The 14,184-nt window shown below is 42.9% G+C and overlaps 1 protein-coding gene across 4 annotated transcripts in view; it reads left to right on the plus strand.

Moving 5' to 3' along the window:
- The first annotated feature begins 364 nt into the window (after nucleotides 1-364).
- The window catches only part of ST8SIA5 (ST8 alpha-N-acetyl-neuraminide alpha-2,8-sialyltransferase 5), a 106,266-nt gene continuing 92,446 nt past the window's right edge, over nucleotides 365-14,184 (plus strand). For 2 of the 4 annotated variants that reach the window (XM_033934986.1, XM_033934994.1), the window contains exon 1: nucleotides 365-391. Coding sequence is in view for 2 of the 4 variants with exons in the window: in XM_033934978.1 (XP_033790869.1) it covers nucleotides 2,434-2,564 (131 nt within the window). In the remaining 2 variants the exon portion in view is untranslated. Of the gene's footprint in view, nucleotides 392-2,184; nucleotides 2,565-14,184 lie in introns of those variants that run through there. The other 2 variants (XM_033934978.1, XM_033934971.1) reach the window with 2 other exon arrangements.

The raw sequence follows: 14,184 nt of genomic DNA on the forward strand, positions 1-14,184 counted from the left end.
TATAAACTGAGTGATATACATTCCAGTACTCAAGCATTTTTTTCCTATCCGTCCTGGTGGCTCACACTCTATTTAATGTACCTGGAGTAATGGGGGATTAAATGACTTGTAAATCAAAAACAATGTATGTAGGATAAAGAGAGATCAATCATAAATCCACAAAAATACCTCCCTTATATTTTTGACTTTGAAATGAGCAACTTTATGGCTAATGACATTTTAACAGTGATCATCAGTTTCCTATTCAAAGAATAGTAGGTGCAAGCCCTTTCAGACTATTGGATGATGCAATTAGGCTCCTCCCATGTGATGTCATATGTTAGTAGTATAAAACTGGGCAGTTCAGAGTGGCGGCCATCTTTGCCATTGTGAGCGTTCATACATTTGCCGAGTAAGTAGAAGTACTTTAATAGCGCTGTTTTTTTGCATTATTTTCACGAGTCCTCTGCCTTGACGCAGCTATATAGCAAAACGCCAGCTAGCTTTACGTTGGCAGGAACAGACCGCAGCAAAAAAACCCAGAAGCTGAGAGATATAAGAACTCCCTGCCTAATTGAAGCTAAGTTCATTATCAGTTTTTTTTAGAGTTTTTGATATACATCATCTTAAAATTAGGCAGGAGGGGAAGAGTGCCGATGAGATTAGTTCCCTATCTAGTGCTGTTGTATAGTTAATTACTGGCCATGCACGGGGATCTGAGGCCTCTCCTCTATAAAGAACTTTAAATGTGTGATTAGTGGAGAAAGTCTGATATGAGCAAACTTCATCACTGTTTCTAATTAAGAATTTGAAAATTGAATAGAAGGGAGGTATTTTTGTGGATTAAATGACTTGCCCAGGGTCAGAAAGGAACAGTGTGCGATTTGAACCCAAAACCTTAGGGTGCAGAGGCTGTAGCTCTAACCACTGTGCCATACACTCCACGTACGTGCATCTCTCTAGCCATTAAACTTAGCTGATCAGCCAATGAATATTGGCGGTGAGTGGGCTAGCTGTTAAGTGCTAATATTCAGCCGCTATCTCACACGGCCAGGAGCCGTTCCTGACTGGTTAAATAGCTTTGAATATTGGGCAGACTGTTTCTTTTTACTGGAGTTTCCTACATGCTAAATTGCATCCTGTCCTACTCCATTCAAATTTGGGTAGTTATTTTGCTCCCAGACTTTCTCAACTCCTTTTTTAAAATAATTCTTTTCAACTTTGGTTGGGGGGGGTGGAAAAAAAAAAAAGAAAGGGATAAGACAGAATCGTGTACACAGCCCTCCACCATTAAGTGAAAAAGACTACGGGCTCCTTTTACTAAGCTGCGTTAGGGCTACATCTTAACGCCAGCATTGAGCTGGCGTTAGTTCTAGAAGCGTAGCGCGCGGTAGTTTCCTGTGCGCGCTAAAAACGCTTGCGCACCTTAGTAAAAAGAGCCCTATGGCTCCCCCCCCCCTCCAACTTTAATGACGTGTTTGGAAATACAAACATTAAGGTTGTCATTATTGTGCTTCTTGCCATACGATTCACTGGGCAATCTTCAGTTTTTCAGGCAGGCAGAGAAAACTGGCTGCAGAATCCAGGCTGCCTAGTTCTCAAACCTAAAGAAAAGGTTTATGGGTTTGTCCTGTTGTGGCCAAATGAATCCGAGCTTTAGTGTTCGATGCCCTGGATCTGACTGAAGACAGACGTAAATAAGCTTTGAAAGGTTGTAATAAGAATGGCTTCTGGGGGTGGGGGTGGAACTGAAGCGCCCGCAGTCCATCAGCAGGCAGGCACTTGCCAGCTCTGTCCTTGAACAGATGCACAGTGACCTTGCCTGGGCCAGAGAATGCACGTTGCATATCAATGGTAACCTAAAGCATCGTTGCCAGACCTTCCAAAATGCCGTTTTGTTTCTCCTTTCGAATTTGGTGTGACCGAATCGCCATCCCTAAAGGGGCATCGTGAAGTGCTTTTTTCCATGCGGGTTGCAGCATTAGCACACCCCAGTCGTGGCTCCTTTCACGCAATCCCCCCCCCCCTCCCCACCTTGGAATCGCCGAGCTGGGACAGACTCGAGCTGCCGGAGGCACCCCGTGTTTCCAGAACTAATCTTTGTGGCATCCCCCCCCCTCCCCCCTTCATCGCAGGAGCCTGGAGCATCACACTGGAATCGGAGGGGAGGGCAGTCGGGGCACAACGATTCTCCAAGCGATCGGGGGGGGGGGAGGCGGAGCGGCTTATTTTAGATGTCAACCCACGTCTCCCGCTCCTGGAAACTTTAGCCTGGGCTATTGGCCGCTGCGCACGCTTCTTGGCAGTCGGGCGGGCTCACTGCGCGGGGGGCGCCGCGTCCTTGGGATCCCCGCGGCCGGGCTCCGGCGTTTCCTGCCGCCGATCTGAAAGGACGGAGGGGCGTCCGCCGGCCACGATGCTGAAGGGATCCGCTGGACTTTGACCTCTTCGAGGATGGGCTACGCTGACCCCTCCGCCGGCCGCGACCTCCTGGGGACCCGAACTTTGTTCTTCATCTTTATCTGCGCCTTCGCCGTGGTCACCTTGCGGCAACAGATCCTGTATGGGGGCAAATACTTGAAGAGGTAAGGCGACCGAGCTGCAGAGGTGGCCCTGAGCCCGGGGAATCCGAGGGCACGTTTCCCCCGGCCAGTTTTAAATAATTGTCTCCCTCTCCCCTCCCCCCCAAGGATTTGTAGAATGACGTTTAGGAAGAGAGCTAGGATATAACCAGCTAAACCCCACACCGAAAGGCTTCAGATCTGGAGTCTAAACTTTGCCTAGAGATCAAATATTTGATTATTAATCGGTGTAGCATTTGCATTTCCAAAACTCCGGCTAAAACAATATTCTATATAAGGCGCCTAAATAATGGGCGGCGTGTGGACGGGGTCCACAATTATGCAGTAAATGATAGTGTACCATTATACATGTGTGAGGTAGCAATTGAGGCATGAGCACATACATCAGGTCCTTGGCTAACCTAAATTACATTTGGACATGTAATCTTTGACACTACTATTTCTATATAAAGAAAAGTAGACGTCTACTGTCCTTTATAGAACTGATGCCACATAGGTGCAGTGTTATAAAATTGCCTTCCATATGCATATATACATTTGTTTTTATAATAATGGAGCATTAATATTACTTGCTGTACCAGAACTGATTTTTCTGACGTCAGATGTAACCATGTGCTTGTGTCCTTTTAAAGGCAATAGTAATATATTCAGTAGAAGCAAGGCAAAATATATTTTTTTTCCCCAGTAAATTAACACAATTAACAAATGTGTACATATGTTTCTATTTCTTTCCAAATCAACAGAAGTTGGAAAGAATTTAACAAAAAGAGTTGAGAATGTCTACATGTTAGTGCAGGAAAAAGGCATGTCTAGTTCAAAAATAGATTTGTTCTGCAGGTTCAAAAGGAATAAGCCCCTCCCCCCCCAAAAAAAAATAAATAAAAATAAACATTGCGTGAAACAGCTACCTCCTTTCACACTAAACTAAACCTTAAGTTTGTATACCGCATCATTTCCATAAAGATAGAGTTTGGCACAGTTTACAGGTAAATTCAATGAGGGGAGGACATAAGAAGAAATTTGAGGTTATGAAGAGGATAGTTAGCTTTACATTTTAAATAGATAGCTTTACGTTTTGGAGAAAATCCATGTTTTCGGAATAATTGGAATGAGCCTAGGTTCCGCAGCGGGGCAGGGAGGTTATTCCAAAGCTCAGTGAATTTGAAGAAAAGGGATTTCCCTAATTTACCTGCATACATGACGCCTTTTAACGAGGGGAAAGAGAGTTTGAGTATGTGGGAAGATTTGGTAATGTCAGGTCCAGGGCAGGATTAATTCGTCGAGGGCCCCTAGGCACACAAGTACACTGGGCCCCCCTGCCCCGCCCCACCCCACCAAGCGCCCAGGCGGAAACAGGAAGTTGCGTCAGAGGGAAGCTTGGGCAAGCAGCACCGCTTGCACAATTACAGTTCCCATTGCCTTTCTTACTCGTGTTGCTTGCTTGTCTTACTTTCCATCGAGGTGGGGCCCGCGTTGCCGATCAATGCTGGAGGGGCCCATTGCTGTTTGGAAAAAACAATGTTGATACCCTCCTTCATCTGGCCCCCTTGACCATTTCAGGCCCTAGGCACGTGCCTACTTGGCCTATTGGTTAATCCTGCCCTGGTCAGGTCTTGAAGAATTCTAGGATAGTGGGATTAGGGGAGGAAGAATGCCATGTAGGATCTTGAATGTTAGGCAGGTACATTTAAAGTGAATCCTAGAAATCACTGGAAGCCGTTGAAGTTTTAACAGAAGCAGGGAAACATGATTGAATTTGCTTTTTGCGAAGATCAACCTAGCCGCATAGAAACATAGAAATAGACGGCAGATAAGGGCCACGGCCCATCTAGTCTGCCCACCCTAATGACCCTCCCCTACCTTTCTCTGTGAATAGATCCCACGTGTCTATCCCATTTGGCCTTAAAATCAGGCACGCTGCTGGCCTCAATCAAGCAGTGTTCTGGATCCGCTGAAGTCTTTGAAGATTTTTCTTGGTTAGACTTAGATAGATGGAATTACAATAGTCCAGTCTGGAAAGAATGATTGATTGTACAAGGACAGCAAAATGTTGTTGGCGGAAGCAGGATCTCACTTTCCTCAACATGTGAAGACTAAAAAAACATTTTTTTTTACCAGAGAGTTGAGATGATCATTAAAGGAAAGTGTAGAGTCAATAATGATGCCCAAAACTTTGCTTGAGAATTCGATCTGCAGTGTGGGTAGTGGAATGAGCATGGGTAACTGATCTAATTTTGGGCCAAGCCAGAGTACACTACCTCACTATATTCTCTATTCTCCCAAACGTCCAAACTGCCCCATGCAAAAATACTCCCTACAACTATCCCTTCACCCTGCAGACTGCCTCACCCCTAAAATCTACTCCCTATAACTGCACCACCTTCTTGCTAACTGTCTTACCCTAAAAATACCCCTCTAATTTCCACACTACCTCAATCAACCTCCCCAAACTACCCTACAACTACGCTGCCATTTTGCAAACTGCATCATACCCAAAGAATATCTCCCCAAATGCCACATATTAAAAAATTACCCCTGCAACTGCCCCATCCACAAAAATAATCCAACTTCTCCACTAATTGCAAACTGTCCCACCCCCAAAAAATATCCCTTTACCACTGCCACACTTCCTCAAAACTATCCCCAGCATATATTTCTTCACACCACAAAAAACCACGTCCTTAAAAGCTCTCTATGCAACTGCTTCACCACCCCGAAAACTCCTCTATTCTCAAAATACCCTGCAAATGCCCAAACGTAATCTATCCAGCCCCAAAATACTACTGCTACAATTGTCCCACAATCCTATAAACGTCCCCAACCCCAGCATATAAGACCCATAACCACTATAAGCCCCAAAACCAGGTCTCTCTCTTACCAAGACACCACAAGCATGTGTTTCTGTGGGACACATCCCAAGGGTATTTGTGAGTTCTGCCTCTGCAGCATCCTTAGCTAAGCTGACTCGGGGAGGGGAGGCTAGCATGTGAGTTAAATCCAGGTCCTTTTCATGCTACTGAGTCAAGTTGCTTGAGATTGAAACCATTTTTCCCTCTTTTTTTTTTTTTGTTTGGTAAATTGATCTATGATTACTGTACATTGAAAATGAGATAGCTTGTAAATTATTTATGAGCCTTTTAATATAATGTAAATGAAATGAAATAAACATATTTAGCCTTAGACATGGTGATGGAAATGCTGATGGTGGCTTAGATCAGTGGCTCCCAAACCCTGTCCTGGGGGACCCCCAGCCAGTCGGGTTTTCAAGATATCCCTAATGAATATGCATGAGAGAGATTTGCATACCTGTCGCTTCCATTATATGCAAATCTCTCTCATGCATATTCATTAGGGATATCTTGAAAACCCGACTGGCTGGGGGTCCCCCAGGACAGGGTTTGGGAACCACTAGCTTAGATTATCAAGGAGATAGTATGTATTAGCTTAATGCTCTGTGGTCCACTTAGCATATCATTTGTCCCCATCCCCACAGGATCTATCTCCACCCCCGTCCTGTCACCGCAAGTTCTGTCCCTGCCCCATCTCTGCAAGCTCTGTCCTCATCTGCACAAGCCTTGACCAGGATGTAACATTAAAAGGAGAGCTGAGGCCAGTTTGAGCGGCAGGTACGAGAATCTACTCGCTGCCGGCAAACATTTGAAGAACTGAGTGGGTGGAAGGGTGCCAGCGCCCCCGCCAAGATGGCTCCCAGGGCGGTCTGCCTCCCACCCCGCCCCTCTCACTATGCCACTACTGGCATGCAAAATTAGGTATGAAATGCATGCTGTAAGGATATTTGGTGCAAAGTGGCCTTCACAGAATACCAGCTTGGTGTCTAATTTGGGGCACCATCCATTGAATCTAGCTTTATGCTTTTAAGTGTTTCTAAAAGCCATTTACTAGGGCAAATAGGCTTATTGAAACCAGTACACCTTCCTTGCAGTTAAAAGTACACATTGATGCTTCTTTCTGTTAGTGCCAGGATGAACTGTTTTGCTTTGGTTATAGCTGCTTTTTGCTGGTCCCAGAAACTTCTACTGTAGGCAACTGCCTAGTATGCATAATAGACATGTTGGTACGGCTGCTGCAAGGTAGTAGACTTGAGCTACGTGCAGAACAGGAGAGAAGCACAGCTTTCATTTGTGAATTTCTCACTGGAGCAGTGAAAGAAAACCACTGATTCTAACAAAACTTTATTTTATTGGTATAAGAAATTGGATCAGCATTCTAAAACGTTTCTTAAGATTCTTAAAACAGTTGTATGTATTCCTCAAAATGTCATGCTGACCGGTGCTAGACTCAGTTACAGTTTTCTCATTTGCTCTTACTGCCTTCTGTTTTGTCAAACGGTGTCACTTCCACAGCAGGACAAGCCCAGATTTTAACCTGGTCAAGGTTTCAGTGGTTTACAGTAAGCCTGTTATTTCTTGTCTGCAGAAATCTGACTCATCCTTCTTGCAACATATTGGCTTAAGGGCAAACTCATGAACCTTCCAGAGTAGTGTTCTTAGAAAGCACCCCCAGGGTATTTTTGCCCATACAGTACGTTACTTTGAATATACAGTACCTTGTTCCGTATTTGCCAGCACACTAGATAAGAACATAATAAGCATTGCCATACTGGGACTCAATTCCCCCCATTGCATGAAATGTTGCTACTCTTTGGGATTCCGGAATCTTGCTATTCTTTAGGATTCTGAATGGAATGTTGCTACTCTTTGGGTTTTGGCCAGGTACTAGGGACCTGGATTGGCCACCGTGAGAATGGGCTACTGGGCTTGATGGAAACATTGGTCTGACCCAGTAAGGCTGTTCTTATGAATGTCCATCAAGCCCAGTATCCTGTTTCCAACTGTGGCCAATCCAGGTCACAAGTTCCTGGTAAGATCCCAGATGAGTAAAACTGATTTTATGCTGTTTATCCTTTTAAAAAAAAATCCAGTGGCTTTCCCAAATCCATCTTAATAATGGCTTATGGACTTTTCATTAACTGCTTTTACCGCATTCTCTGCCAACATATTCCAGAGTTTAATTACACGTTGAGGGAAGAAATATTTTCTCGGGTTTGTTTTAAATTTACTGCTTAGTAGCTTCATCGCTTGAACCCTAGTCCTAGTACTTTTGATTGAGCAAACCTGTGTTCTGAGGCCCATTTTGGCTTCTGGGGGACACATTTTATAATGCCCATCTTGCTGGAAATCATTCAATTGCTTTTCACTCCACAGACTTTTGCAGGATTCTCAAAGTCAAAGTACCTATACACCATGGACTTTGTCCCAGGAAAAGGACCTATTCACATTTACACTTATTAACATGAGAGGGGGGGAGAGTGTAGCGTAGTGCATAAAGCTACAGCCTCCACATCCTGAGATTGTGGGTTCAAACTCACGCTGCTCCTTGTGACCCTGGGCAAGTCACTCAATCCCCCCATTGCCCCAGGTACATTAGGTAGATTGTGAGCCCACCAGGACCAATAGGGGAAAATGCTTGAATACCTGAATAAATTCATGTAAACTGTTCTGAGCTCCCTGGGAGAACAGTATAGATAATTGAATAAATTTGTCTGAGTAAAAATATTGTAATAGAGCAGAATGGGTGATGGGATTTGAAATTGCATGAATTTTTATAAAAGCTCATTTCTGCTTCGAGAAGGATGCCAGTCAAAAATACTCATTTAACTTCTCGTGGGGCCCTTTTACGAAGCTGTGGTAAGCACTAAAGCTTTTTTGCTGCAGCTTAAAATGACACCATGGGGCATGCATCCCGCAGTAAGGTGATCATGTGCGCATACTACCCATGCGCTAAAAAAAATATGTTATTTTTTAGCCGAAGGGACATGTCTGGGGAGTGAAGAGTGAGCATGTCTGCACTAATCTGTACAGCCATGTTGCCATGTACTAACCGATTAGCATATGAATTCTTACCGGCTACAAAATTGGTGGCAGGAGGCTGACACACTTAAGGCACATTAGCATGTGGCTGTTAATTTAGAAAATTGGCCATGTTCCAGCTGCAGTAGAAATGGCCTTAGCATGTGGGAAAGGCACTAAGGCCACTTTTTGCCGCAGCTTTGTGAAAGGATCCCCTGTGCCTTTTATGAGATTTTTCATTTTATTCAAGGTTAAATGTTTTTTTTCTCATTTAATTGCTCAGTTATTGATCAATAGCACATGTTGTGCACTACTGCACTTATTGATAAATAGTGCACATCGTTGAGCAGTAGTGTACACTATCCCCCGAATTCTGTATATGACACCTAAAGTTGTGTGCGTACATCAGTGCACATAGCAATGTGTGCACAAAACTTAATTTATTAATTGGGCTAATTTGCACTAATAATTGACAATTAATGCCTCATAATTGACTTCATGACTTCATGGCTCTGGGAGAGATGGTGAAGCAGACAGCTGCACAGGTAGTCTAGTCAAACCTCAATGTTGAGGGCCAAGGCAGAGAAGCTTGCATCGTGGAGATTAAGCATGTTTTCGAGAGCATTTTGGCTTCCTGGACCGTGGGATGATTTTCCAAGGGTTGCTGAGCAGAGATGGTGGTACACAGGGCTCACTAGTGTGCCTCAAGGTTTGGTTCTTTGGACTGTTCTTTTTACCATATTTTTGTAAGTGATATTGCTGAAGGGATATCTGGTAAGGTTTGCTTCTTTGTGGATGATACCAAAATCTGCAGTAGGGTAAAGTCTCCTGACGGTGTGGTTAACATGAGGAATGACCAACAAAAAGAGGTACTGGAGATGTCTAAACCAACTGAATAGTTACGAGTCCTTTATTAAAAATCAAACATCTAAAAATTAAAACAAAGTCATTCCAACCATGGGATGATGTCCTTAGCTTGTCATTCAGAACGTTAGGAATGGCCTAGTGAAGCTTGAAGAATGGTCTGGAATTTAGAAGAAAAAATTTAATGCTAAGAAATGCAGGGTAATGAATTGGGCTGCAAAAACCTGAGGGAAGGGTACAGTTTAGGGATGAAGAACTTATGTGTATGAAAGAGGAGCAGAAGTTGGGTGTGATCGTAATTGATGATCTTAAGATGGCCAAACAGGTAGAAAAGATGACGGCAAAATCTAGAAGGATGCTTGGGTGCATAGGGAGAGCAATGGCCAGGAAGAAGAAGGAGGTAGTGATGCCCCTGTATAAGATTCTGATGAGACCTCATTTAGGCCCTCTTTTACTAAGCCACAGTAGAAGTTTCTCCGAAAGACAGAGATAGTAGGGAAACTTGGTAAAACTGCCTTAGAGACCCATTAGGAATGCCACCATTTTTAAGTCTCCTATGACCTCCCGTCTGTACTCATCATACTTCAAGGCCCCTAGTACGGTCTTCATACTGTTCTAATTTTTAAAATGCCCTGAGTTGTCCAGTGGAAAAGAGGGGTATTTGTTCCCATTATGGAGCAGCATGGTTTTAATGCTCCTGGATGAGCTGTCAATGAAAAGAACCACTCTTTCAGGTTACAGGCAATTCCAATTGCCTCAAACAGACTAGTTACATTGTGGCAGAAGCAGAGCCCATCTTGATGGGTGAAGAAGGTAGAAAAAGCTTGGTGACGCTTCCTCTGATCTGTGACTTGCACACTTTAAACCAACAAGTTCCACTGCTTGAGCCTAGATGTCAAAAGCTCAACATTGGATTTGATGAGACCAAGATCTCTGATCAAGTCATTGAGGTCTTTTTGGTTTGAATAGTTTGGGTTTCTCTCATCAGCTGCACCACTGATATTTTAAACTGGATCTTCAGTGTCTCCCTCACTCTCTGACTTGCTCCTCTCTTCTGAAGACAGCTGTTCTCTGGGGGAGTAGGTATTGAGGAAGAATCGGGAGTAGGACCTTTATGAAAATGTGGGTGCAGCCTCTGTGAGACCCCAAAAAGTTATATTTTGAAGAGAGACATGCTATTGAATTCTAGTTTCTGAACAATTATATCTTTCCCTGTCAACAAGAGACAATATTCTTATGTGAGAAGTTCATCTCGGCCCCAATAACTGGGAAATATCTGCTGACTAACATCCTTGGATATTTTAGGACTTTCCAGAAGACGACGAACCCAAAACAAGAACAAGAAGATAAGCCCAGGCACCATTTCTACAGGATAAGATGTCCTATCAAAAATTATCTAAACTATTAATGAAGGACAATGAAGCTCAGGAGGGAAGGGGGCCTGCTCTCAGAAATTATTGACCTTAGTATTAAGAATGCATTGTCAGGGAAATAGAGAGGAGTCAGATTTTGATACTGGGTGATATCATGCTTCAGATGGGTCAACCCAATAGAAAGTGGATATGTAATCTGTAACTAGGTGTTACTTTTAGTTACTGAACTAAAGTAAATAAGTAGCAGACTGGCTGCCTTAGACTTTAGGATGGATATATATCAGAGCAGGCCACTTTGTATTTTATCCATTGGCTCAATGTGCTGTACTTTGTTTTCATGAAAAATGACTTTTGTCTATTGCTAATAAATCTATATTATATACAGCAATTGGGTTGTTGCAAGGTTAGTATTATGAGAAGGTGAGCAGCCGCCTTCTCAGTATGGAGAGCTCAGGACAATGTGGCACTGGAGCAATGGATGAAGGAATGTCCATATACTGTATGTGATTACTGATGCATGCTTGCCAGTTTGACATTTGGAAGGGTCCACCATGCAGAAGTAGCAGTTGCTTGAGTGGTCAGTGGGTTCTTGCCATATTCTTGGGATAGCAAATTTCATGGCTCTCTTTTCCCCTCTATACCATCCTGCAGAAGAACAAAATGAAATTGTAGTAATAAAAACAATAAATGTATTTCATTTCTGACTAATGTATATGCGATTCTCACGACATATTTCATATATTTTCAAGTAGCACTGAAAATTTTACAAATTTAAATATAAAAAAAAAATTAAGATTCTAAGAAATGTTATAACAGAAAATTCCACAATCCTAGTGAGAAACAAAATTGTCTTTACCTTCCATAGTGTTTTTTAGGCAGTGCTTGCATGTGAAGTGAGGTGCCTAAAGGTTTGTCTTGATCCCTAACAAGTATGCCGAAATATGCCTTGTAGGCATCGCACATCTTAGCAGATGCTTCTATGGAGTACTTTTTCCCTCTTGTCTTGATAAATTGGCCACATGCAAAATGCATTGGCCGGATGTTTGCCCCTTAGTACAAGGGCCCCTAAGTTTACTCAGCTTGGAATCAATCTGGAATATTCTGCAAAAAAGGTAAATTTCAAAATATCAATGTCCTGGTCACAAACGCAAAGTATGAGGCGAATGATAGCCATTTTCTATACTTTTGTGGCAAAGGCAATTAAGAAAGAATACTTATTACCCAGGAACAAAAAATGAAATAAAATTTTGTTACATAGTGTTAATCAGAGGACCAAACCAAGAACTTATGCCATTGTGACTTCTTAGATTGGGCAGTTGGTCTTTGATGTGGTCTGTAACCCAGCACTCCTTTGAGTTCAAGGATGTCCTCAGAGAGATTGGTTTTAACTTTGGTCTCCAGACTTAGAAGTAACACTATCCCTGAACTGCATGTTGCACCTCTGCAGCCTGCTGTAGGAAGTGGGTGAGCCAGCAAAGCTAGTGGGATTTTGAATTTAGCTCATGCCTTTTTCAGTTTTAGGCTCCAAGTGTGTTACATTCAGATGAAAGAGGTACATCCCTATCTCTGGAGGGTCAACAATCTAAGGGGTTCTTTTATTAACTTGTGGTAAACCCAGCCTGTTAAGTGTTCAAAGTGTGATTAAAAAAAAAAATATGGTGAATGTTTAAATAAAAAAAAAATTATTACAGTAAGACATATTGCCATTAATCCTCCTCAAAATACTCCCTCTTGCTTCCAACACATTTATCCCATCATTCTTGATTCCGTTCAGATATAATTTGGAAACGCATTTCTTAATTGTAGCGCAGCAACCAAAAAGATACAGCCTCGGACAAACAAATATGTTGAAGAGAATGAAGCGTACGAGGTGGTATGTGGGGGAATTAGGTAATTTTCTAAGTAAGAAGGAGATCCATTAACTCGAGTTTTAAAAACTAGAAGTAAGATCTTGTATGTTAATCGGTGTTTGATAGGTAACCAATGTGCTCATTTTAATAATGGTGTGACAGGGTCAAATTTCTTTTTCCCAGTGATCATTTTTATTGCAGAATTTTGTACCAATTGGAGATTATTTAAATCTTTTTGTTTGATACCCTAATAAAAGAATTACAATAATCTAGAGTACTGCATTTTTTGCTCTATAAGACACAATTTTTCCCCCAAAAAAGTGGGTGAAAAAAAGGGTGCATCTTAAGGAGCAAATATAGCCTCCTGTCTCGCTAGACAGCTGCCTCGCTGATCGGTTCCCCTGCTCTCTTCTAGCAGTGGCAGCGGCAGAGCGGTGCACAAGGCAGGTACACACTTTTTGCGTGCCTGCCTGGTCCCATGCCGCACTCCGAATGGCTGCTGTCAGTTATCGCGCCTGCCTCATATACCGCGCTGCCGCTGCCGGAAGAGAGCAGGGGAACCGATCAGTGAGGCAGGAGCGCAGAAAGCGCGCTGGGCCACCGGGTTGAAGAAAAAAGGTACTGGGGGGCTGGCTGGCTGCCACTAGACGTGCCTACCATTAGACGTGCCCTGTACCCTGTCCTGGCCTACCACTAGACCATCAGAGGGGAGATAGGGTACAGGGAACATCATTTGGTTCAGAATTTTTTTTTTCTTGGTTTTTCCTCCTCTACAGGTGGGTGCGTCTTATGGTCGGGTGAGTCTTATAGAGCGAAAAATACGGTACTTATAACAAGAATATTAATAGCAGATGGAAGCAGAAGATGTGATGTTGAGTGTATTAAACATAGTTTGTAATAACTTCTTTGTATTACAAATTTGCGGTTGAAATGACAGTTTTGAATCGAAAATTAATCCTAAGATTTTTATTGTAGTAGACAAGGGTTTCCTCATAAAATAGGGAGTTAGCTGAGTAGGAGAAGCTCCTATCAAGATAACTCCCGCTGATCAGATTTAACCCACATTTTACGTGACACATAACTGGATAGTGTTGTTGAAAATATGATAAATCACTATTTTTTGAAAAAAAATAAATAAATAAAAGCACCTTGTACTGCTAGAGCGAAGTTGGGGCAGAGCCAGGCATTATCAGATATTGCCAGTATCGCATACAGTTCAAGATCTTATTGCTGACCTACAAGTGTATTTATTCTGCTGCCCCTCACCATCTCTCCTCACTTCTCTCTCCTTATACACCTCCCAGAGAGCTCCGTTCCTCAGATAAGTCACTTAGCGTTACCCTTCTCCTCCACTGCCAATTCCAGACTTCGTTCCTTTCATCTAGCTGCCCCCTATGCCTGGAATAAATTACCCAAGTTTGTCCGTCAAGCCCCTTCCCTTGTTTAAAAGCAGATAGCTTTCAACCCTTAACCCTACTCCTCTGCTCTCCAACCCAGCCCGCTGATTAACCTTTCCCCTTAACTGTATCCATGACATCCTGTTTGTCTTGCCTGTTTAGACTGTAAGCTCTTTTGAGCAGGGACTGTTTTCTTATTCTTTGTGACTCTGTACAGTGCTGCGTATTTCTGGGAGCACTATAGAAATGATAGTAGTAGTAATAGTGAC

The sequence above is a fragment of the Geotrypetes seraphini genome, chromosome 1, assembly GCF_902459505.1.
Source record: "Geotrypetes seraphini chromosome 1, aGeoSer1.1, whole genome shotgun sequence".
Lineage (NCBI taxonomy): Eukaryota > Metazoa > Chordata > Amphibia > Gymnophiona > Dermophiidae > Geotrypetes > Geotrypetes seraphini.